Source organism: Lolium rigidum, chromosome 6, assembly GCF_022539505.1.
Source record: "Lolium rigidum isolate FL_2022 chromosome 6, APGP_CSIRO_Lrig_0.1, whole genome shotgun sequence".
Taxonomy (NCBI): Eukaryota; Viridiplantae; Streptophyta; class Magnoliopsida; order Poales; family Poaceae; genus Lolium; species Lolium rigidum.
In genome coordinates, this window is record NC_061513.1 from 310833016 (window position 1) to 310858114 (window position 25099).

At 46.3% G+C, this 25099-nt stretch overlaps 3 protein-coding genes and 1 pseudogene across 3 annotated transcripts; all 4 read right to left on the reverse strand.

Moving 5' to 3' along the window:
* Positions 1-1654: 1654 nt before the first annotated feature.
* Positions 1655-2559, reverse strand: LOC124664588. Its single transcript, XM_047202070.1, has 2 exons — positions 1870-2559; positions 1655-1678 (listed from the first exon to the last, which is right to left on the reverse strand). Exons 1-2 carry the CDS (start codon positions 2557-2559, stop codon positions 1655-1657), a joined length of 714 nt encoding a protein of 237 aa, XP_047058026.1.
* A 2203-nt stretch (positions 2560-4762) lies between these two features.
* Positions 4763-6006, reverse strand: LOC124659520. The gene is made up of 2 exons (XM_047197386.1): positions 5197-6006; positions 4763-5073 (listed from the first exon to the last, which is right to left on the reverse strand). Exons 1-2 carry the CDS (start codon positions 5887-5889, stop codon positions 5050-5052), a joined length of 717 nt encoding a protein of 238 aa, XP_047053342.1. The 5' UTR covers positions 5890-6006; the 3' UTR covers positions 4763-5049.
* A 6104-nt stretch (positions 6007-12110) lies between these two features.
* On the reverse strand, positions 12111-14896 carry LOC124664589. The gene is made up of 7 exons (XM_047202072.1): positions 14676-14896; positions 14245-14510; positions 13930-14148; positions 13609-13842; positions 12985-13443; positions 12684-12898; positions 12111-12572 (listed from the first exon to the last, which is right to left on the reverse strand). The coding sequence occupies exons 1-7, from the start codon at positions 14894-14896 to the stop codon at positions 12111-12113; spliced, it is 2076 nt and encodes a 691-aa protein (XP_047058028.1).
* A 6325-nt stretch (positions 14897-21221) lies between these two features.
* LOC124664591 lies at positions 21222-23363 on the reverse strand (annotated as a pseudogene).
* Between the last annotated feature and the right edge of the window lie 1736 nt (positions 23364-25099).

Consider the following 25099-nt stretch of genomic DNA (forward strand, 5'->3'; position numbering starts at 1 on the left):
TGTTTCCTAAAAACACTCGGCAAACCGTACGGTCCTCTGTTTCCATCCATCCACCATCACCCCACTTTTTATTGCCAAGAACTACAAATGGCACAATTTGAAGTGTTTGCCATGTTCCTTGAAGGCACGTGATAACCACGGTCCCACCTAATGGCCTTGTGACGGAGCTTGGGCCTTGACCGAGTGTATTCCCAATTGACACTCTACAAATGGTCTTTGCCGAGTGTATTCACATTTGATACTCAACAAAGTCCTTTGTGTTCTTATTCTTCATCTACTACATTTTTATTGTATAATTCGCTATAAAGTGCCAAAAATACAATCAACAAAGAATCTAAAATGCACTCGGCGAACAACCTATACTCGGTAAACAAAGAAAACACGTGGAAACCACTATCCCACCTAATGGCCATGTGACGGAGGTTGGGCCTTTACTGAGTGTATTCCAATTGACACTCGGCAAAGGTAGTCTTTGCTGAGTGTATTCACATTTGACACTCGACAAAGTCATGTGTGTTATTATTCTATATTTACTACATTATTATTGTGTAATTCATTATAAAGTGCATAACATTATCACAGGTGCATCTTGCACCTTCAAATAATGTTGTCAGATGGAATTTTCAACTTATCTTGGAATGACCAACATTGTTGGTGAAGCAACTTTTCAATTTCTTTGCATGAAAAACTATTTTTGTAATTTTTTGAGTGGCTAAACCAGGTTTTTTTTTTTGAAGCGGCTACAAGAAGCGCAATCTGGACGTGCCCAAACCCTATCAGCAAATATGATATACCGCTTTTATACGGCAGTTCATATACTATGATGGCCTAGATTTCTAGGAATTTCTTGTATTTTGTATTGTTTCCACTTTTTTTTTTTTGCTGAGAACTACAAATGGCACAGTTGAAGTGTTTACCGAGTTCTGAGAAAAGGCACACGGCAAACCTTGTTTACCGACGGGATCGCTGCCCATGTGAGATTTGCAGAGCGTTGCCAAGTATTTTGGCCACTCGGCGAAGCCTTCGATTCCAGTAGTTCATCACTTGGCAATTTTGATCACCCGTTAGAATCATAAGTAGCTAGCTAATATTGATCCGCGCATCCATGTCCCAAGGGTCATCCACAGAAATGAGTTTGCTACTGTAACGCTCCCTTACTACTACAGGAATGTTACATAGCACATACAAACAGGTTTCTTGGTTAGCATCATGGATCGCAATCAGGACAAGTTCCTTCTTCAATGCAGCATTCACTTGACGAATTTCATGGTTATCATCATCGATCACAACCAGAATAATGTACTCCGTACAACAAGATTTTACCGAATTGAGGACACATGCTATCGATCGATAGAAATCCACGGATCAGAGCAAATGGATCACAAAACATGATTTAAGCAGTCGACCGCCCATAGAGATAGATGCAGGTTCATTACATCAACCGGAATCCAGATAAGATAACCACGGGACACAGCCATCCAGAAACTAGCTACATAGTAGCACAGATTAAACTAACAGGAACTGAAATTATCAGATTGCAAAACAGAAATCATAGGTAAATTAAACAGCTTTGATCAGCAATGCAAGGCATCCCACCCCCTTCATCGATCGCTTGACATCCACGACCAGGTGAAGCACGTCGGTGAATCATCACTCAATCTGATGGATAAGGTCCCTTCTGCAGTGAAGTGAACAAAATGAATTGGATATTGAATTATTGATAGAGTAGTTCATTCAAGTGTAGGAAGATGCACATCGATGGACATATAATAAGTCGCAGCAGTCATGACACAGATCCAGCAAATATACTGAGATCGATACACAACAGATATAGTAGTAGTAGCAAAGCGAGTAAGTAGTGCCAGGTACCTCAGAGATGTATGTGGTTTCGTCGGTGAAGTGGGAGAGACTGGTGACCTCCTTGGGGTCGAGGAACCTGGAGATGACGGCGACGGCGAGGTCGATGTGCTTGACGGCGAGGTCCGCGAGGGTGATGGCGCGGTCGAGGTAGTCGCGCGCCTTGTCCAGGTCCACGGCAGTGTCAGCGTCCTGGGCCTTGTCCGAGGGGTCGGCCTTGCGCCTCTCGCCGACGATGGGTGGCCGTTGGCCGACGAGGTGCTCGATGCAGCGCGGGACGTGGTGGTCCTGGAGAACCTTGACGGCGTGCAAGGTGACCTCGACGCGGGAGAAGGCCTCGGTCTGGGTGGTGGGGCGCGCCGGGAGCCGCTGCGCGACAAGCGCGTCGTGGAGCTGCTCGTCGGGCATGGTGGCGAAGGCGAAGTTGACGGCGAGGCGGGCGCCGCCCTCGGCCGCCAGCTTGAGGCAGGTGAGGAGGGTGCGCGCGCCGTACTCGATGCCGATGTAGTAGACGTCGAAGAGGTCGCGGGCGAGCTTCTTGATCCTGCCCGCGTGGTCGTCGTCGCCGGGGCTGAGGCTGAGCTGCTCCAGCCGGCGCCGGAGCTGCAGGAGGCGGTCGCGCTGGGGGCGGATGTTCTTCGCGGCGGTCATGGCCTGCATGAGCACGATCTCTAGATCCATCTCGCTCACCTGCCCAGCCATGGCCGCCGTTTCTCCTAGCCTCCTCTCTCTCTCTCTCTCTCTCTCTCTCTGTCGGAAGAGCTCGAGCAAGGCAGGAACAGGAGTTAATACGTGTTTACATGTCGCTTTTATTATTATTGAGCAGCCCAAAATACGTATTTTTCGAGTTGAGATTTCTCAGGTTGGTAGAGTACACTATTTTCAACTTCTACAATTTCTGCTCAGAACTTTTAAAACTCTAAAATGTCGTTTTTGAAATGTTCAAAAAAAAAGAAGGATCTGTGTCGCCCATGATGTATTCACTATGAAATAGTCTTGAAATAGTCAATGATGTATGCTACAATATGTCATTGAAATGTGCGCTATTCACTAATAAAATTGGTCAGAATTTGTCATTTTTGTGTAGCCTAGAATATGAGGTAGTTTGTATGGAGATTTTATGTCATTGTAGTATATATCATTGGCTATCTCTAAAATTTTAATTCGGATTTTTTGAAACTTTGAAACACGAATTGTGAGTGTTTGGAGATAAATCGTTATGTGTAGCTAGGCCTCCATTTTAATTTTTCCACTATCTTTGTTCCAATGAACAAGGCATATAAATATGGTCAGAAGTCAAAAAAATTACTAAGTTTGATCCAATGTACAAAAAAAATTACTTCCTCCAATTCATATTTTTTGTCGTTAATATGGATGTATCTAGAACTAAAATGTGTCGAGATACATCCATATTATGGACTAAGAATATGTATCGGAGGGATTATCTCCGTTTCAAATTATAAAATGTTTTGGACGGCTACTTTAGCTTTCCTAGCCTTCCAAAATATTTTATTTTTTTTGGAAATGTTGAGGTACAATATTTCGTAAAAAATGTTTTAGATCAATTGATTCTGATTTGATATTGTAAATATTCATATTTTCTCTATAAAAATTGTCAATTCTAGAAGACCTAGACATCCATTACTCACTAATGTGTAACATTTTTTAGTTCCATCCAAAATAGATGGACCACCACATATTTGATGACTTGGCTGTCTATTTTGAAACTCAAAACCCTGCCTTCTGTAGATGTTACGTGACTAGGGCTACACTCAGTGAGCGGCTTGAGATCCATTCGAAAACAAATAAGCCGAGTATGAGTGTCTTGTATAGCTCAATTAAAGCACGACTTGATCTTGAGCTAACACTAGCTCGCTCGATTTAGCTCAATAGCTCGAAAAATCTAATCAGGTATATAATAGAAGATCCCATGTAAAAATATTTTTTCTTATATATTCTAGATGAGATTCAATCCATCTAATCTAGATGTGATTTGATTAAGCCAATATAAACATTTAATTTATTTTTTTATATGATGTGGATGGTAGTTTTCTTCATTTTATATGCAAGCAAAATTGAAATTTTAATTATTTTTCTTAGCTTGAAACTTAATCGAGATTGACTCGAGATTTTTACAAGCTGAGTATAAAGCAAGTTTTACAGATCGCTGTAAAACTTGGCTCATACTCAGCTTGTAAAAATAACGAGTATTTGTATGAGCTGAGCAAAGCCATGCCTAACTCGCTCTAAGTCGACTCGTTTGCAGCCCTATACTTGACTATGTTTGCGTTTGTAGTTGAATGCATTCCAACAGTTGTTTCTATAAAAAAGAATGTTAACCTATATACTATCAAATAAGCTATGTGCGTTTTATGTTTGAAACTAGAACTACAATGCCACTACAAGATAATTCTTTTTGTAATTTGAAAGTGCTAGATGAAAATTTGAAAATTGTGGTTTCTGATAATAGTCTCGTAGTACCGCGGCACCATGCACCTTACATAGTACACATGCTCCTTCCTAAAGAGCACTTAGCATAAAACTATCACTCTTTAGCTTAAATTCGGAAAAAAACTACCGCTTTCCGGTGGCTCAACAAAAGGTGACTACTCACAATGTACACTAAAATGGAATTGATTGACACAAAAACTGACAGCATATTGACCCAGCTGTTAGGGCCAGTTTGCTCATGTAACGCTCCGTTGCTAATATAGGAACACCACATTGCAGACAAACAGGTTTATTGGTTATCATCATCTTCAGTGATTTGTGGCATGCACTGCAGGAGTTTCTTGATTATCATCAATTCATCATCGATCACAATCAGTATAATGGAGAAAAATATTTTACCAAACTGAGGACACATACACATGCTATTGATAGAAATCCACGGATCCAGAGAAAATGTCATCACACAGCATGAATAAAAACATCGAGCACCCACAGATATAGATGCAGGTACATTACATTACCCAGAATCAATCCGATAACCACGGCAGTCCAGAAATTGAACTAGCTAGACTAGATAGTAGCAGAGCTTAATCTAACCGAACAGAACTGAAATATAGGGTTGCAACTTGGAAAACAGAAATCATAGGTAAATTAAACAGCTTTGATCAACAATGCAAGGGATCCCACCCCCTTCATCGCTTGACATCCTCGAACAGGTGAAGCACGTCGTTGAATCATGGCTCAGTCTGATGGATAAGGTCCCTTCTGCAGTGAAGCGAGCAAGATGAATTCAGTATTGGTTACATACATGAATAGATTGGTTCTTGCAGATAGAGGGAGATAGACATCAGATCTAGTAGCAGCAAAACGAGTAGCCAGTGCAGGTACCTCAGAGATGTATGCGCGTTTGTCGGTGTACTCGGCGTGGCTGGCGACCTTCTTGGGGTCCATGAACCTGGAGATGACGACGACGGCGAGGTCGATGTGCTTGACGGCGAGGTCCGCGAGGGTGATGGCGCGGTCGAGGTAGTCGCGCGCCTTGTCCAGGTCCACGGCAGTGGCGGCGGCCGGGGCCTTGTCCGAGGAGTCGATCTTGGCCTGGCCACTGTAGATAGCGAAGACGGTGGGCGGGCGTTCGCCGACGAGGTGCTCGATGCAGCGCGGGATGTGGTGGTCCTGGATAACCTTGACGCAGTTCAAGGTCATCTCGACGCGGGAGAAGGCCTCGGTCTGGGTGGTCGGGCGCGCGGGGAGACGCTGCGCGAGGAGCGCGTCGTGGAGCTGCTCGTCGGACATGGCGGTGAAGGCGAGGTTGACGGAGAAGCGGGCGCCGTGCTGGACTGCCAGCTTGAGGCAGGTGGCGAGGACGCGCGCGCCGTACTCGATGCCGATGAAGTAGACCGTGAAGAGGTCGCCGCCGAGCTCCTTGATCCTGTCCACGTGGTCTTCGCCGAGGCTGAGCTGCTCCAGCCGGCGGCGGAGCTGCAGGAGGCGGTCGCGCTGGGGGCGGATGTTCTTGGCGGCGAGCATGGCCTGCAAGAGGACGATCCCGAGATCGTTCTCGCTCACCTGTCCAGACATGGCCGCCGCTTCTCCTCGCCTTGTCTCTCCCTCTGAGTTGTGCCAGGGGAGAAGGAGAATAGGACGAGAGGGGAAGAGCTCGAGCAAGGCAGGGAGAGATAAGAAGCAAAACGGAAAGTTGAGAGGACGCGTGGTGTGTTCCCAATGGCAGCGAGCGCTACGTAAAAGCTGCTAGCTTTGCAGGAGATGGGATCTGCAGGACTGCAGGAGGCAGCAGCCTTTGCTTCCTCTTGACCGGGGTCACGCACAAGTTCGCTTGCTTGCAACCTCCGCCATCTACTACTGTGTCACTACAAGACAATTCTCTTTTTGTAATTTGAAAACATTCAAATGCAAATATGCTACGTAGTAGAAAAAGTGTTAACGGTTGTTGTTTAAAAAACACAGGTACTATCTCGGAGAATGGCCGCCACAAAATTGCTTGCTCACTTCTCTGAGCCAATAAGACCGAGGATACACATATCTATCATCTATTTCGTAAGAAACTTGTGTCCCTTTGCCTTTGATCAAGTATTATTACGTGTGAACTATGCGATTTTTAAATTATTACTACAATAATCTATTAGAGCTATATTCAATTTTTTTGTGGCCTCTTCAGTTATATATTTGCCAACGTGGTGAAATAGGTTGACGATGCTGCCTACCGTGGCCTCCCGGATGAATGCTACTTGGTGGGTGTTGTTGATGGACCTTCTTCCCAGTGCGTCCGGGCCTTGACTAGAACGCAGTCTGCTCGGCGTTGTTCTTCTCCAGTCGTGGTTGTTCGCCAATAAAGTGCTTCGGCGAGGCCTCTCCCTTCTCAGAAAGCAGGCCGACCAATAGGCGCTACCATCACCATACTTCGGGTTGAGCCACATCGCCTCCTGCTGCCTCCTCTCGAAGACGTCGTAGCCGAATTCCTTGCTGTTGGGCAGAGGTAGCACAGAACCCAGCCCAGGCTGATGGCGAAGCCGTTCGGCACCGTTGTGTTGGGAGCCAGAAGGATACCATACTTGGCGAGTTGGATGGCCTCATGCCAGTCCACCCATTCCTGGTCCATGAAAGTATCTCATATTCTAGGGAAGATAAATTGGAACCTCCTAAAAGTTATCATCATAACCAAAAATCATAGGAATTTCAATAAAAAAATCTAGCATGCCACTATAAATACAAATTAACTGTACAATATGAGAGTAAATCACAGAAACTTTGGAGTATTCATTTTCTTGAACAAAACAGAATACACATGGTAAATAATCCTACAAGAAAATTAGAACCGATGAGATAATGGATATGTTGAATCGCCTCGCCGAGAATTGAACAAACTTCATCTTGAACTATTAAATGTAGAAAGGGGGAACTATTACAATTGGTCGCAAAAAATAAGAGGTAGCTAAGTGTTCCCATCGTAATAGTACACGCTGGAAATGTGTGTTCCTTGTTAGTTTTGCAGGACGAAGGGCACATCACGGAATTGGCTCCGCCCATAGATTTCAATTTTCTCCTCATAATTCGTTTATTTGTAAATTGTGTTTTCCCAAAGTTCTTCCTTAAATACATTTCGTGGCGTGGCAATTTCTATGAAATATCGTTACAAAAGGAATCCTTTCACTTTTGAACGGATTGAATGCTTTATCGAAAAAGAAAATTTGTCTTGCTATCTCAAAATGAAGAAAGAATTGTGTCTTGTAGCGCTGAGCCACTGATGCACGCAAATGCCCTGATCACGTTCAAACGGAGGCCCGGTGGGCCCAGACTGCAGAACCCCATCGTCGAGTAAATTACAGAAAACTACCACAATTGGGGCGAACATTACGAGTCAGTACCTGTTTTGGTAATTTTAACATGTCAGTACCTACATTGGGGCGTAGAGAACCAATTCGGCAAAACTGTCCCAGAGAGTGAAATTAGCACTTAGGCCCCACTGTCAGGTGCCAGCTGGCCAAACGGCCGTTTCCGCTGGCGTTAGGGCACGGAGGCACTTAACGCCCAGCTCGGACCCGGAACCGAACTCGTTTTCTCGTCCCCATTCCCCCTGCTCGAGTCCGTCGCCTCCACGCCGCCAAGCCGCCGGGCCGCCTCGTCGCCATGCCCTCATGGAACGATGGGGAGAGCAGCGAGGACAGCCTGCTGTTGGATTTCGACCATGGGCACGACATCAGTCCGCGCCGCCCGGTAAGTGCATAGTTAGGGTTAGGGTTTGCAGGGAATTGGGGATTTTTTGGTTCGAAGCTGGCTTTTGCCGCGATGCGAGCTCTGCCTACCACCGCAAAGCATTGCACGGCTCCGACGTGTCCTCACCCTCGCATGTCATGGCCCCGAACTGATATTTGGGGATTTTAGGTCTAATTCTTGTTTTCTCTGCAAATAATTTAAATTCCAGAGAACATTGTAGACCAAGATTTCACTGGATATGAGGACTCTGATATTCGTTGCAACCCTGACATGCCGATGTACAAATATGTTTGCTTTGAAGGAGAGAATACCGGGAGGAGATTCCTTGGATGTGGATGCAAGGTAGGTCAAGTTGATTTGTGTCAGTAGAAATTGCTATTGCGCAGTAGAAATTGCTAGTGCTAGTGCCTAGGTAAAATATATGTGCTAAGTTAAATGTTAAACGCTGTTTGCTAAGTTAAATGATGTTAGTACAAATGCTGTTAGTGCTTTGATAAGTTGTTTGCTTAATGATGTTAGTACAAATTGCCATTGCTAGTGCCTAGTTAAAATATATGTGCTAAGTTAAATGTTGTTGTTGATGTAGATACAGCTCAGTTAAATGTATTCTGTGGCTATGTAAATTTAGCTGAGTTAAATACTTGGTCTGTACAATTTTTGTGATACTGCCTACTGAAATTCCTATATAATTATTGTGGTCCTGCCTAGTGAAATTGGCTATATAATTACTGTGGTGCTGCCTAGTGAAATTGCTATAAAATTTGTGTCTATTTGTACTTCCTAGTTTAATTATTTGTGTAGCGTACTAAATTTCAGTTAATTTGTAGGAGGAGGTGATGTGTGATAAGGTTGTGTGGGTAGACCAGCAGTGGCCATTGCCACTTTCGAACGCTTTGGTGAAGTTGTGGGCTATGTATGAGGCAGAGAGGGACTCCAGAATGCATGCGAGTGTGGATGCTGCTACAAAAAACTACCAGCTAGTCTTAAAGACTAGGGAATTAGAGAAGAAAAACCTAGAGCTGCACAAGCAATTGGGCGACACTTTGGAGTATGTTGCAGAGGCTACCACTCATGAGCTTGAGTATGCTAAGAGGCAGCAGGCAGAGCTCAAAGTTGCCTGTTTGAAGGAAGACAATAAAAAGCTGGAGTTGGAGGCTGCGAAGATGCATAAGTTAGAGGAACAAGTTGGTAGGCTTGAAGAAGAGAAGAAGAAGCTGGAGTTTGAGCTAGAGGCTGCGAAGATGCGGAGTGTCGATGGGCAAGTTGCTACTTTGAAGGAAGAGAAGAAGAAGAAGCTAGAATATTACTTTGCAGATCTTCTGAAAGCTCACCATGTCAACAAGGAAAAGATGAAGATGATTGCTGGAATATGCCAGGAATGATGTCTTTAACTACTATGTTGTATGTTGCTGAACCTAGACTAATATGTGTTAATCCATGTTAAACCATATTATGTACTTATATATGTTGTGGTGTCACATTGTAAGCTATGTATGAGACTGAATCCTGTTATGGTGCTACTTATATATGCTATGATTGTGTCAAAAATCCTATGATTGTGTCTCAGTTTTATATGGCACTTAGATATGTTAAAGGTGCTTATATATGTTAAAGGTGCTGCTACTTATATATGTTAAAGGGCAGGGCGCCGCCGCCCAGTTTTGGTCGCCATCGTCGGCACGTCTGAGGCGGTGCGGCACTTAATGGTTGCCCTGGTCAGCACGTCTGAGACTCTTTTTACATTTCTGTGACAAGGGCATGGCGGCGCCGCCCGTTTGTGGTCGCCGTGGTCAGCACGTCGACGGTGGCTGAACTGATACATTCAGAACATTCAACAGATAAATTCAACAGGTAAATTCAACAACATTCAATAGATAAATTTGACTGGTAATTTCAACAACAGTGAACAGATAAATTTGACATCATTCAACTGACATTCTTGATAGCATGATAAACTCATCCAGATAGTAGCATTGAACATATAAATTCAGAACAACATAGCAGCATTGAACAGATAAATTCAGAACAACATAGCAGCATTCGACTAACAAAATGTCTTCATCACTTAAAGTTTGATAGCATTCGACGAACAGATAATTGTCTTCACTCATAGCTCGGTAGATTGACATCAAATGCAGTAATGCAATAAGGTTGTCCATTACAACATAGACGTTTGATGCAAGGTGTAATGGTGCAAAAGTAGCTCCCCTAAACCCTAGACCCTAGCCCTAACCCTACGCCGAACCCTAACTAGTAGATCAGGCACACCGTCGATCGTGTGATAATGGCTCGAGCTGCGGGTGTATGTGCCAAAGGGTCCCAATCTTGGTTCTCCATGTGTATATGTCCTAAACAAACCTAAAAGAATGAAAAAGTACATTGGTGCACCCTCGCGCGGAGAAATCTAGGGGGTAGACCCGCCGGGGCACACGTTCCACTGTTTTGGGGGAGGAGGGGGAGAACGACCGCCGGAGCACCGGAACCCCACCAAATCTTGCATGTGGGCCTATGATATGTGTCAAAGTGTGGTGCAAGGTCTAATGGTGCAAAAGTAGCTCCCCGGTGTGACCTTCCTCACCGTTGGGCGATAACAATTAGGAGATTTTCCGAACCGCGGGTTGCTCCGAAACCGTGATATATGTGGGGGATGAACATATATGGAGAGTAATTTTGTATTGCACATTGTCTAATAAATAGTCATCAAAAAGAAAAACTAATTAACAAATAAATATAAGTATTAGATGAAATAAAATAGGAAGAAAAACAAAAAAAATTATATTGGCGCACGGCAAAGAAGGAACGCACGGCAAAGGTGCCTTTGCCGTGCAACTAACCTGTCCGCACGGCAAAGGGCGAGCCACGGCAATGCCCGGGGCCTTTGCCGTGCGTGGTTTCTTTGCCGTGCGGCACGTAGGGACTTTGCCGTCTTCCTTTCTTTGCCGTGAGGTTTCCTTGTACTTTGCCGTCATTTGATTCTTTGCCGTGCGCCGCTTCTGTCTTTGCCGTGCTTGCCTTCATTGCCGTGCGCTGCTCGCAGATGTTGCCGTGCGGATTGCCGTTGCCGTGCGTGCTGCTTGCTGCGCACGGCAATGATTTCTTTGCCGTGCGGCGGCTCACGGCATTGAAACGCTGCACGGCAGCGCCTGTTTTTCCCGTAGTGATAGCATGAACAACTGTTTCTAGCCACAGTTGTTTGAAGATTGTCCTTCCCCTTCAGTATTGACATAGCCACAGTTGAAGTATCCCCAAGTTCTGCCCCTTGTGTAAGCTGCACCTGGTACTTGTTCTTGCCGCCCATCTTGTGAAGCCATCCTTGGTGGCACAAAAGGTTGTCTAGTAGCATGCGGAGTGGCTTGAGCTGCAGCATGTGGAGTATCATGCCGAGCCGCTTGAGCTGCACCATGTGAACTTGCTTGAGCAACATCGGGTGGTGGAGCTTGTGCTGCAGGCTATTACAAGTAAATAAGGAGATACAAGTTAAATAGGTAGAGAATTATCAAGTTCGAAAGCAGTAATACAAGTTTAAATAGGAGCTTGTGCTGCAGGCTATTACAAGTACAAAAGCAAGTCAAATATTTACCGCATGCTTGTTCTTTCTGATTACAAGATCTGGCCTCAAGTCCTTGAGGCAGCTGGTATACTTGTGTCCCTGGAGATTGCAGTTCGAGCAAGTAATAGTTCCCATTCTTGATGTGTCTTTGGGCTTTGGCACCTCATTCTTTCCCTTCCTCCTCTTCTTTGCCTTCCTGCCTTTGGAAATGTAGAGCTCTGGTGGTATGATGTCTGGAGTTTCTGTCTTTGTCCAATCATGTTGTCCCGGAACTGGGTAGATGACTGGCTTGTATGCTTCAACATACATCTGCTTCTTGAAAAATGGGTTCACATAGTCTTCTGGAACTTGCTTTGCTTTGATTATAGCACTCACAGCATGGTTGCAAGGCATACCAGTGACATCCCATCTCCTACATCCACAAGTCCTTGCAACCAGATTGACTTCATGAATTGCATCACCCTTACTATTAGTAACTTGCCACAAATCAACATCTGGAATCCTTGGTGTGCAAAATCTAGAGTACTTCTTTGACCATCTCAGTGAAGTGAGGAGTGATTTCCCATCTAGCTGTACGTACACCTACCCTTTTGTCATGATGCCTAGTCATCTGCTTGTTCTTTATCCCTTCAATCATGGTTCTGATTGGCTTCTTCCTTACATCCAGAATGTACCTGTTGAATACATCGCTGAGGTTGTTCACGACCAAATCTGTCTTGCAGTTAGTGTCGAATGCATGCCTGGCCCATGTGTGCACAGGGATTTTACTTAGCCATGTCCAAGCTTCTTCACTCTCTGCCTTCAAATTTTCCATGGCAACATCAAAATGATCTTTGTGGTAGGCATAAGCGGTTGCATCCATGCATTTCTTCAAATCCTCACCCCTAAACCCAGCAGTTTGAAAGTTGGCATATATATGCCGTAGGCAGTACCTCTGAGGACAATTAGGAAATACTTGACTTACTGCTTTGAGGAGGCCCTATATACATAGAACATAGGAAAAAAATATAGCTCAGCCAGTCGCATTTGGTACTTGACAATGTAAAGGATAGAGAGTTGGTACTTCACAATGTAAAAGGAAGAGAGTTGCAAACCTTTTGTCTGACATAATAGTGTAGTAGCCAAAATCTCCTGATTCCCCACCTAAAGCATATTTCAGCTGCGTCAAAAACCAGCACCAGTTGGCTGTATCTTCTTTAGGAACCACAACAAAGGCTATAGGGTACATGTTATTATTTCCATCACGGCCAGTTGCTGCTAAGATTTGAGCTCCAGTGCATAGTTTAATAAAGCAGCCATCCAACCCTGCATATATGCAGCTTCATAAATCAGCAATGCACCTAAATATCATTCGAGAATGCAAACCATTAATTTTGTAAGAAAATGCTGACCTATGAAAGGCCGGCAACCTTTTAGAAAACCCTCCCTGGCTCCATTAATGCAGAAGAAAAGTCCATGAAATGTAGGACCTGGATGAGGGCTCTGTAACGATGGAGCTGGACTGACAGTTGTTACAATAACCCTACTGCCAGGGTTAGTATTAACTATTGTTTGGGCAAAGTCTCTTAGCCTCACATATTGCTCTCTATGATCACCTAGCACAGCATCAACATCCAGCCACTTTGCCCTGTAGGCAGTCATCTTTGAGACTTCGACACCATAGTGTTGCCTTGCACTATCAATCAAAGTCTGAATTCCCGTGTTTGTATCTGATCTGAACAAACTTTCATATTTATGTGCCAACCATCTAGCACTGACCCTTGTTGACTCAGTTGTTGTAGGACATGTATGGTGAATCTTCATCTTATGAAGCACAAATGTCTTCTCACCTTTGATCTCAGATGCTGACATGTAGAAAGGATACTTCTCCTTTATGCACTTCACAATGATCCTTATGTTGGAGTTCCTGTGGTACATGTAGTTTCTGCTTTGTGCAATGTGCAAATCAATTAAAGCATTTCTGAATTGTTGCACATTGGTAAAACACATTTTCAAACACAATTGTTCATGTGGTTGAAGCCTCTTCTCATCATACCATTTTCTTGGGGGGATTTTCTTCCTTCGACTCTTTCTACCCTTTGGTGCCACCATTGTGATTGGTTGGAAATAATCATCATCTTCATCCTTTAGAAAACCAGGGAACTCATCTTCATCCGATGATGGCATGTAGTCTAGTATGTCATCAATTTGCACAGACGAATGACATCTCGTTGTTGGTCCGGGTCCTCTTTTAACCGTCTTCTGCTTTTCTTCAAAGGTTCAAGTTACGAGTTCGAGTTCGTTAGCTGCTTCATTCAAATCTGGAACTACATAGATATCTTCAATATCGGTGTCACCTTCACAGTGAAGAAATGGATCCTCTCGAATCCTTCTGATCTCCTCAATCTTCTCAGCTATTTCCACTTCTTCCTCCCTCCTTAGCTCCTCCATTGCAGCAAAGTCTGCCTCTCCCATGTCGAAAAATATATTGGCATCATCTTCTGCATCATTCTGTACTGCCTTTCCCTTCTCAACATTTCTGCTTTCTTGAGTGCACATGTAAGGAAATTGATATCCTACATTACTGGCAGCTTCACTTGACAATAGTTGACTCTGTCATCCTTCATTGTCAACTGCATTGCCACTTGGCTCTGCACAAGTCTGATTCTTACCAAGAACAACCCTTCTCTTTACAGTCAAGCTTAAAACTCGACTAGATTGAAACATGTCCAGCAGTTGATAGATTATTGCACTGTTCTCAACCAATACCTCCTGTCCATCTAGCTGTCTGCAATAGATGTTATCTAGAATGCTATATCCCCTGACCTCAATCATGGCAACAATCTGCTGATATGTAATGTCATCACGCCCTATTGTCCTCTCAAGGTTATCTACCCCATCCAAATTTATTCTGACCTCCCATACTTCATTATCCAAACTACAAAGACAAAATATAGAGAGCACATTTCAGCAATCAATCATACGGCCGCCGCCAAAGAGTGGGTACATTTCAGCAAATCAATCTACGGCAAACCCTAATCCAAAAAAAATTACAGCGATGCGGGAGATAATCCAGCCTACAAGAATGGGTACAAGATCTTACTCTAAGCCGCCGAAGCCATTAGTGAAGCGCTCAGAAGTCGTGAGATTGTCCACCCAAACCTTGGCGAGCAAATCCGCCGCCGCCGACGATGGGCGCAACGGCCACAGCTCATCCAGATCTTCAACATCGCTCTCTGTGTTGCTACTTGCCACTCCTCCAACGCCGCAGCTACTCTCGCCGCGCCGACGACCACCACCACCCGGGATTGTCGGCTTCTCCATCCGGCCGCCACCAGGACTCGAGCACGGGAGAATGGGGATGAGAAGAAACTGTTTTGGGGTCCGACCGGGTCGGAGCAGGGCGCTAAGTGGCTCGGTGCCCTAACGCTCAAAGAAACGGCCGTTTGGCCAGCTGGCAACCGACAGTGGGACCAACGTGCTAATAACGCTGTCTGGGATGGTTTTGCGCGAATTGGTTCTCTACGCCCCAATGTAGGTACTGACATGTTAAAATTACCAAAACTGGTACTGACTCGTAATGTTCGCCTCAATTGTGGTAGATTCCTATAATTTACTCCCCATCGTCTGCAGCGGGCATGAGTTTTCTGTCGCGACTCCCTGTTGCACGCACTAGGTAGTACAAAGCAGAGGAGCTCCATGGGTCTTCTCCTTCCTCACTGATAGAGAGAGAGGGGACAAGCCACGAAGAAGCTGCGGCCATGAATGGACCTGTGAGCGAGCCGGAGATGGCGGGCATCCTCGTGCACGCCAAGCTGGCCGCCAAGAACGTCCGGGCCCAACGCGACCGCCTCCTGTAGTTCCAGCTCCAGCTCCTGGCCCCGGCTGCCGGCGAGGGCGAGGATAACGCCAGCGCGGAACTACCAATTTTTAGATTCTCAAAATTCCAAATGGAAATACAAAAGCAGGAAGATTTTAGTTTTTTCTATAAATTATGGATTATATATTTTATTTTTATTTTTTTAAAACCTAAAATTAATAATTTCATCCTGCATAAAGATTACTATCATTTTTACCCAATTTTTAGATTTTCAAATTTTTAGGTTTTAGGTTTGGCAAAAAATATATTTAATTAATTAATAAAATTAAAAATAATAAAAATTAAAAGTTAATGCTTATTTATTTATTCAAGATTATTATTACATCATTACTTTTGTTTATTAAAAGAATTATTTAAAATTCAAACAATAAAGAAATGTGACATCGATCAACATGTTAATAGGATTGATATGATACTACTATCACATACATGCGCGCGAAGCACTTGGATGCGGAACGGAATGGAACTCGGAAGTTAAGCGTGCTAGTGCTAGAGTAGTGGGAGGATGGGTGACCGAGCGGGAAGTTTGACCACGAGTATGTAATTTGACTAGAGATAAGTGTAGTTAGAGATAGAGACTAAACTATGTAAATAACTGAAATAGTAGAAATTCTGAAAAAATAGAAAAAAAGAGGGAGTGAAAAATAATTAGAAACCCAAATGAATTAAAAAAATTAACTCGAAATAGCCTTTAGTCCCGGTTCGTGTTACAAACCGGGACTAAAGGTCCTTCGCGCCGGCGCATGCCAGCCGCCCACGTGGCGGGGCCTTTAGTCCCGGTTCGTAAGCAACCGGGACTAAAGGGGGGGGGGGCCTTTAGTCGCGCATAATTAGTCCCGGTTGCGCAACCGGGATTAATGGCCCTTGCGAACCGGGACTAAAACCCCTTTTTCTACTAGTGCTATATCCAGCCCATCTAGTCTGTATACATATTTCCTTTCCTGATTTGGGGAAAATGGATGGGGCGATGGAGGTGGAGACGTCCACGATCCTTTTATATGTCCCGCCTTTTCAGTACATGCACGTGACCGTAGTACTACATTATACATACAGAAAATAATTGTACAAGACAACGTAGGCTATACAGACCTCTAGAGGGTTGGACGTACATGTCAGACTTTTAAATTCTACGATTATGTCCCGGCTTACGAAGGGGTATGAAAAGATTTTCACCGTCTAGACCTTTGCCAAGAGGAAAGCACCGGAGCAGAAGTGTTGTGCGGCATGAACCACACACTTATGAGTGTTTTTCTTTGAGTGAGGCGATTTGCTGCAGAATATCATTGAAACAATGGAAAACCCACACGCCAGAGCTTCCATGGATACAACTCAACATGATATTTCTGTCTAAGTTCCTGGACTAGTAATTAGCAACCTCAATTATCAACGAATGATCTCACAACAACCAAACATTTGCATATTTGGCTTACTAACATAACATTTTCCTCCCGCCGGTCAGATTTCTTTGCTCCGTATTCAGTTTGCTCTGTACCATCAAGCACATGGTTCACTCCTGCTAATGCCAAGAAAAATATCTGCCTACGGAAATTATGCAGAGACATTTCAAAGACGTTTAGTACGAAAGGTATAGTAATGAACATGTTTTTTTCCTTATTGAGAAAAACGGTTACCTTATAAGTAAGGTTGTGAAGATTGATCGGTCGATAACAACTTCAAGCATCAGGTTTGCACAGATAATGTTCTCGAGGTACTACACAATGTATCTTTTTCAAAACACTCTTTCTATATGGGACATCCAATATTATTTACGAATTTTGGACATACAGATTTCTAGAAAAAAGTCCTAATGCTAGCATTATGTGAACCACCACTCTTTCGCCAGAAATAACACTATCTTGTTGCGTTGTCACTTCTAGCTTAGGAGGAAGGCTAATTTTTTAAAATATATTTTTCTTTAATTTCAGAAATATTTTGTGTATCTAAAAAATTCCGAAATATTACCGCCTTGGGCTAGGCGAAGCCGATTAGGCCCGTCTACTGGTTCAGATTACTTGGGGCCCACCCACATACCGAACTGGTTGGCATAGCCAAAGTTGAAATGGATGATTAGGTTGGTTGTCCTGCCATCTCTTCCCGCCGCTTTCTCTTGCCAACCCTCTACCGCCACCATTTGTCGCCATCTGTTCTCGTCAGCATTCTACAAAACGAGCCGCCGATTGGTTTGATGCACTAGTGCTTCTCTCCCTCGTCATCCTCCCACCAACTATTTCCGCCATGAGTGTGTTTTGCTCGGGCCAAGATTTTAGCCCGACGAAGATGAATGATGCATGCTTTCCCCGGGGGTGAGAGCGGAGCGATGTTGCTGCGGCAATCTTGCTAAGGTGAGGGAGGCGGAGGATCTCTGAAGCAAAATCATTGAACCGACAATGTGTGATTGGTGCTTTTCCATCATCTTATTCATGTACTTCGTAAACTTTTCACAATAATGAGTTTTCGGGTTCTTCTTCATATGCAGCTCGGCTCTGTGGCGTCTCCCTCTGAAATATACTCCCTCCTACATAAAATATGTTGCATACAAGCTTTGGCCAAAGTCAAACTTCGTAAAGTTTAATCAACTATATTGATAAAAATATAAGCATATACAACACAAGAATAATTTTTTTAGAATTTTTATGAAATATATTTTCATATTATATGCATTTGTCATGGTAAATCTTTGTGTTATTTATCTATATTCTTGGTCAAAGTTTACATAGTTTGACTTGCACGAAAAATTATGCGCAACATAAAATGGACAAGAGGGAGTACTTCATTGTGACATGGAAAATATTCTGCACAATGGCCATACGTGGCAAAGCCCTAGTTCTTTTGAGGAGGTTGATAGTCATCGTACCTCGCTCCATGTGTGTCGTGTAGCAAATACCACCTCTCCAATGGCTCGTGCTCTATTCACTCTGCAATGTTTTTAATCTATGGTCTAGTCTTTGTCCTAGCATTGGGCGGGTCAAATCCTGGCAAGTCGTGATGTCCAATAGGTTACATATCAGGGATTGGTGGTATTGTTATTGCCCCTTCGTCCAACGTAATTAGCTAGGGGTTAGGATTTACCCTTGACGAGTGCGAAGCCCCTCCGCCTAGTGGCCTTGCGTCACCCAGCCAACACTAGCACCACCACACAGCTCAATGACCCAACACCAAGAACCCCCACCGTAGCGCCACCATTTCTCCAAATGAGCAACACCAAAACGCCTCCGCAAGCTATCTCATTAGTAGCTTCTCTTGTTTTCTACTTGCTCTAACTACTTGATTTGGTGGGGTAATGACAAAAATAGGCTAGAAATCGCACAACCCAGCTGAGCCTTCGAACAACGAGAGAGAAATGAGAGACGATGAAAATAAAGGAAAGCATTGGGCGTTTTCGTCTCATCCGAAAACTTATCGCCCTATCGGGCTAGTCCAAGCCAACTGGCCCCCTCTGGTCACGCCATGCTAAGAGAATATCCACCGGCGCCCCCAAATAGGCACCGGCAGGGGCGCCGACACTGTCGTATGGGGGGCGCCGACACGGCATCCTCCATTTGGGGATGGTGTTCCCACACCGGCGCCCCCCATACAACACCCCCAAAATATCATATGTAAAAAATATTACGAAATACGAAATTCATACGAATTTAGACTAGTTTTATACAAAAGTGACTCGAATTTAAACTAAAAACTTTTAAAAAATAAACTAGCGGCACCCCCGGAAGGGGCTGTAGTCGAGGTTGTCTGCGTCGTCGCTGTCGCTGTCACTGCCGATGTTGTTCTCGGAGAAGTCGAGGACCAATTGTCCTCCTCCTCCTTTGGCGCGGGCGGCTGGCGAGGTCGACAAAGTTCTCGCCGTGGTCCATGGCAAACCACACCGCTGCATGTCGCGGGTTGAGCGTGATCTGTCGGTAGTCCTCCTGGACGGAGTGCCCTTAGCATTGTGCGCCATCGCGAGGTGGTGGTGGATGTGTTTGGGTCTGAGATTGGTGGCGATGTCTAGGGTTGGACGACAGGGAAGAAAAGCAGCGTGTCGGCTTGTTTCTAAGGGCGGCGGGCGCGCATTGAAGGCGCATGGGGTGGAAGCCGCGTGGCCAGTCGTCGTCCTCGTCGCCGCTTCGGTTTCCTAGGGGAGCTATTGATACCGACGACCGTCCAGCACACGTCGTTTTTAATGCGACCCGTCGCCTCCTATCACTACCAAGGCGGTCCCAACGACGAAAACCGCCGTGGCGCGAGGCGCCGGCGTGCCCTTCGCGAAGGGGCTGACACATGATTACCGACACTTCTATTGGGTTCGAAATCGTGCCGACGCTTTTTGAGACGCGCGGTGTGAACCCAAAAACAATGGCGGCTCTCAAATAACTACCGGAGCCACTATCGGGATCACCGGTGGAGATGCTCTAACGTGGGCTCACCGGGTTTGGCCAAGCCAACTGGTTTGGTTCATCAGTAGGGGTGAAGGAATCTAATTTTTTTGGGCTCGTCTCGGCAGGCTGGCCCTCTCGGGTTTCTCTAGGCCGACGCCCTAATATTTTTAAAATATTTCAAAAACAGGCACTATTTCTGGTTTTAAAGGAAAACAAATATTTTTAAAAATTAGGGAGAAAGCGTGTGCTGCACGCGATCGTGCCGTGGCAGCGCGGTCAAAGCAAAAGAAAGCCTGAAGACCCCAGTCCATCGCCTGCAAAAGGAATTGTGTCTTGTAGCGCTACTTTCAGCATGAGTTTCTTGTTGCGACTTGTATTCCCCTGCCTGGGGGTGATTTACACAAAAATAACTTAAAAGTGAAAGAAAAGCACAGACTGACCCTCCGGCGAAACTATTTCACCCATCTAACCCTTTTGTGTGGCGCCCCACATATCGGCGCCACACATGCCAGTGTGGCGCCCCTCCTGCCGGCGCCACACACCCAGCCGACGTGGCGCCCGCGACGCTGAGCTGGTGCGCCCATCCGACGTGGCAGCATGTGTGGCGCCCCTCCCATCGGCGCCACACATGCCCTTACAATTGCCCAAAACATACTGTGAGACAATTCGTCTGAGACTTAGCCGTTTTGCGAGCCTCTACGTGTGGCGCCGATGCCACGGGCGCCACACGTAGAGCCTCGCCAAAACGGCTAAGGACTTATCGTCCGGAGCCCCTGGAAGTTTTCGACCCAATAGTTGATATACGTTGGCATGTGTGGCGCCGATGACACAGGCGCCACACACTGCAGTGTGGCGCCAGCGTGGAGGGCGCCACACGTTGACTTGTGTTAAAACCCTGAAAAATCCTACCAAACTCCAACAGTTTTGAGTACAACAATGGAGACAACAAGTTGCAATTTCAGAACATACACATATAACACTTCATAGCTCACATCGTAGCAAGTAGATTCAAACAACAAGTAGCATTACAAAGATGGTTCGAAATGACATAGGGTTCACAACTCGATACTTATGAAGATATAGTTCACAACAACACGGAGCACATCCTACTGTCGTCCTCGACGTGTCGTCCTCACGGGCTGCTTCCGGACGGCCATCCTATTCGTCCGCTGCCGTGGCTCTTGTTGCTGCTGCTCCTGCTGCTCCTCCTCCTCTGAAGATAAGGGCTCGTCGTTCCTCATCCTCCTCAAACCTGATCTCCGCGGCGGCGCCTCATCCTCCTCAGTGACAACCTTCTTTCCTCGGTTGACATAATCTTTCGGAGTGTACCGGTTTGGAGCATTGCCCCTTGGCTTCAACTGGTAAGCAGACCGTGGGGCTTGCTTGGAGGTATGCTTTGGAGGTATGCTTTGACTCAGGATTTCGTCGTCGTCAGGAATCTTCACAAACAAGAGCAAATGAGATTACAAAAGTTGAAATTAGTAAGAATATGTTTGATAGCAACAAAATAGTCCATACCTCCCGCTCTGGAGAAGAGGAGGATTGCGGAATTTCGCCTTCGCGGCAACCTAGCAAGTTGGCTAACCGCCGCATCTTTCGTGCGGTGTTCAGCGTCATGGAACTCATGGTTACAAAGCCACCGAACATAATAACGTACATTCAAAGTTGGTGATCATACCTTAATGAAATTCCGCAACGGTCCGACAGGCTTTTCTTCTCTCCCGCTCTTGTCCCACATAACCTCGCACTCATCGGCTGTTTTTGGATCTCCGACCGCTGTGACAAACATAGCATACACAATTTAAGCGAGCACATGGCAATCTAGATGATGTACGAGTTAATGAGAGAATCCATTACCACGAAGTTCAGCTCGGAAGCAATAGAAGTCGATCTCACTCTGCGAGCATAGGTGTCGTGCTGGCTTTGCGCAACCTCATCGAACTCGATGGGGTCGTCCAAGATGTAGTCAGCATACGCGCGCTTCACTAACTCGATACGCGTGTTTTCATGGAACCACTGCAGGTAGTTGTTGAAAGCGGCCAAGTCGTGAGGCACAATCTCCACAGGGCCAGCAGTCCGTGTCGCTTCCAAACAGTGTTGGAACGCTGCGATGTGGCCGCTATGGTGGACTGGCCAATTTGTGATCTTCCTCTGCCGCTGCCTATCAAGCCTGCAAGAATCAAGAAGTTAGATTCTACCTCTTCTATCAACAATCTTCCATCGCATGATTCCAGAAGTTTACCTATGAAGCGCCTTGTCCGTGTCTTGCCACTGAGGTGGGCACTCCTGATATAGCCCAAACTGTCTCATCACTCTGTGCGGCTGGTGGTGTTCAACAAGCCACATGCATATGAGTGGGCAGCGCATCCGCCAGAACAGCGCCTCCTCCGTGCACTTGCGGTTGAGGTCAGGCATCCCCGCGCCAATACGGTAGTAGTTACCATATAGCTCCCATTCCACCTGCACCATACAAATATTTCAGAATTTAGAACATGCCAGTACAATCAATGAAAACTAGGATTGCAAAAGAGTGATCGGTTACCTGCTCAGCGGTAAGAGTGTCCAACTCCGCAGTGTACTGCCTGTACATGACCATTGGATCGCTTGTCATCTCCGAGACATTGTCCCAAAGGTATGCCCAAGTGGGCTCCCGATCAGGGTTCTCATGGTGATGAGGCCATGGCCTCTCGTTGAGTACCCTAGGCCGCCCAACTGATATGCGGTCCCAGCTCCATACGGAAAGTAGGAGCAAGCATCCACCAATACCGCCGCTCCCAGTCCTGCTCCCAGTCCTGCGACAAGCTTCGTCCAACTGCGTACATAAGACATTTGGTTACTACTTTGTGTAGCACACTACTATAGGAAAATAGTACATAGAACAAGTCATCACCTGCCGGTAGAGGTAGGCAAGTGCCGCTGTTCCCCAACTCCACCGGTTGTCCAACACAGTAAGCGCCTTCAGCCAACACCAATGGGCCAGCTTCCCCCACCGTCAGGAAAGAGAGTCCTCGAAATCATGTACCATAAGTACACGCGGGCGTACGTCCTCCGAGTGTCCTCGTTGGCCCCTTCCGGGCAATGTGCAAAGTTAGTCCTGATCCAAGAGAAAGACGCGCCGGCGGGAATTCTCTCCTTTGGATTTGCTGGCGCCGGAGGAGCCCTGCCAATAAGGTCCTCCATCTGTCCGCGCCACCCATCAGAAGCTGTGTTCATACACAGTGGCTCGCCTCGAATAGGTAGTCCAAGGATCATGGAAACATCCTGGAGAGTAGGGGCCATCTCGCCGGCCCTCAAGTGGAAGGTGTGAGTCTCCGGCCTCCACCGGTCGACAAGGGCGGTGAGTGCAGAGGGGTTCATGTTCGCCCCCCCCACGGCTTACAAGCGATATGAACGACATAAGACCGGTAGGCTGGATGAACTCCGTGTACCTCTTGTCATACGGTATATCCACTGTGCCATGGTAACGAATCTTCAAAGGGTGAAGATCCGTTCCCCTCTCCGTCATATGAACAGCCCGGTGCTCCCTGTCGTACTCTTCATCCAGAAGCCACACCATCCTACATGTTTACACAACCATGTTATGAGTCATTCCACTAACAAAAATGAGCAACACATACATGAGAATATATCTAACTTTCGAATCACCTATACATCACACATACATGAGAGTTCATATCCAAATACATCACACATATGAATTTCGTAAGACATACCATTCCTAGGCACATAATAGACATATGTAAGACAATAGAATGCATTTGCTAAGCTCCAATTTTGCCTTTCACCACATACATACATATGTAAGACAATATATCTAACTTTCGAATCACCCATACATACACACATTTGAATGCAACAAATTTGAATAGGCATTTGCTAGGCATATGTAACAAATTTGAATGCATTTGCTAGGCAAATATTAGACATTTCAACACATACATACATAGGATTTCAACACATACATGTAAAATTTCATATCTAGGGTTCCAACAAATCTTTGGTTCAAACACATATACTACAATGTAGATTCCACCAACATTGATTTCCATATCAATGGTTCATATCCAAATCCACCAACATAAATTTCCATGTCTAGGGTTCATACCCAAATCTACCAAATCCACCAATACTAGTGGATGAATCGGAGGGAATCGAAGGGGAATACCTTGAGGAATGGAGGAGGAAGAAGTTGGCCGGATAGATCTGACGATTCCTTGGTCGATTTGGTGGGGGGGGGCGAAGGGGAGGCGGGCGGCGGCGGCGGTTTCGTGGGAGCAGAGAAGAAAGAAGAGAGAAGATGAGGTCTGGTCGGGCTGGGGCGGGCGCGGGCGCCACACTTAAGTGGATGTGTGGCGCCCGTGGCATCGGCGCCACACTAGCATGTGTGGCGCCCGTGGCATCGGCGCCACACGTAGAGGCTCGCAAAACGGCTAAGTCCCATACGAATTGTCTCACAGTATGTTTTGGGCAATTGTAAGGGCATGTGTGGCGCCGATGGGAGGGGCGCCACACATGCTGCCACGTCGGATGGGCGCACCAGCTCAGCGTCGAGGGCGCCACGTCGGCTGGGTGTGTGGCGCCGGCAGGAGGGGCGCCACACTGGCATGTGTGGCGCCGATGTGTGGGGCGCCACACAAAAAGGTTAGATGGGTGAAATAGTTTCGCCGGAGGGTCACTCTGTGCTTTTCTTTCACTTTGGGTTATTTTTGTGCAAATCGCCTGCCTTCGGCGATCGACACGTTGAGAGCAGCAGCTTTGTTTCGCCTCGGATCCCCTGCCTTCTCCATTAAACCTCCGGTGCTCACTAGGCTCCCATCCTTGCCACGACGCCACCGTCTCGTCTTCTCCCCGACACCAAGAGAGTGGAAGAAGCTGCGGCCGCCATGAAAGGACGGATGGCCAAGAAGGACCTGGGCGGCATCCTCGTGCAGGCCAAGTGCGCCGCCAAGAACATCCGAGCCCAGCGCGAGCGTCTCCTGCACTTCCAGCTCCAGCTCCAGCTCCAGCCGAACCAGGCCGACGCGCCGCCGGAAGAGGTCGTCTCCGGCCTCATCCGCGTCTACTGCGAGGGCCTGGAGGCCGGCGCGCTACCTCACCGCCTGCCTCACCATGACGGCCCAGAGCGGCGAGCCCCCCTCCCTCCCGCTCGACTTCGCCGTCATCTCCGACGAACAGCTCTTCGCCCGCCTCCTCGCGCTGCGCCTGCCCCGCCGCCCCGTCTCCCAGGCCCAGGCCTTCGCCCGCCTCGAGTCCGCCTTCTACGCCGTCACCCTCAACCTCAGGTACTGCCTC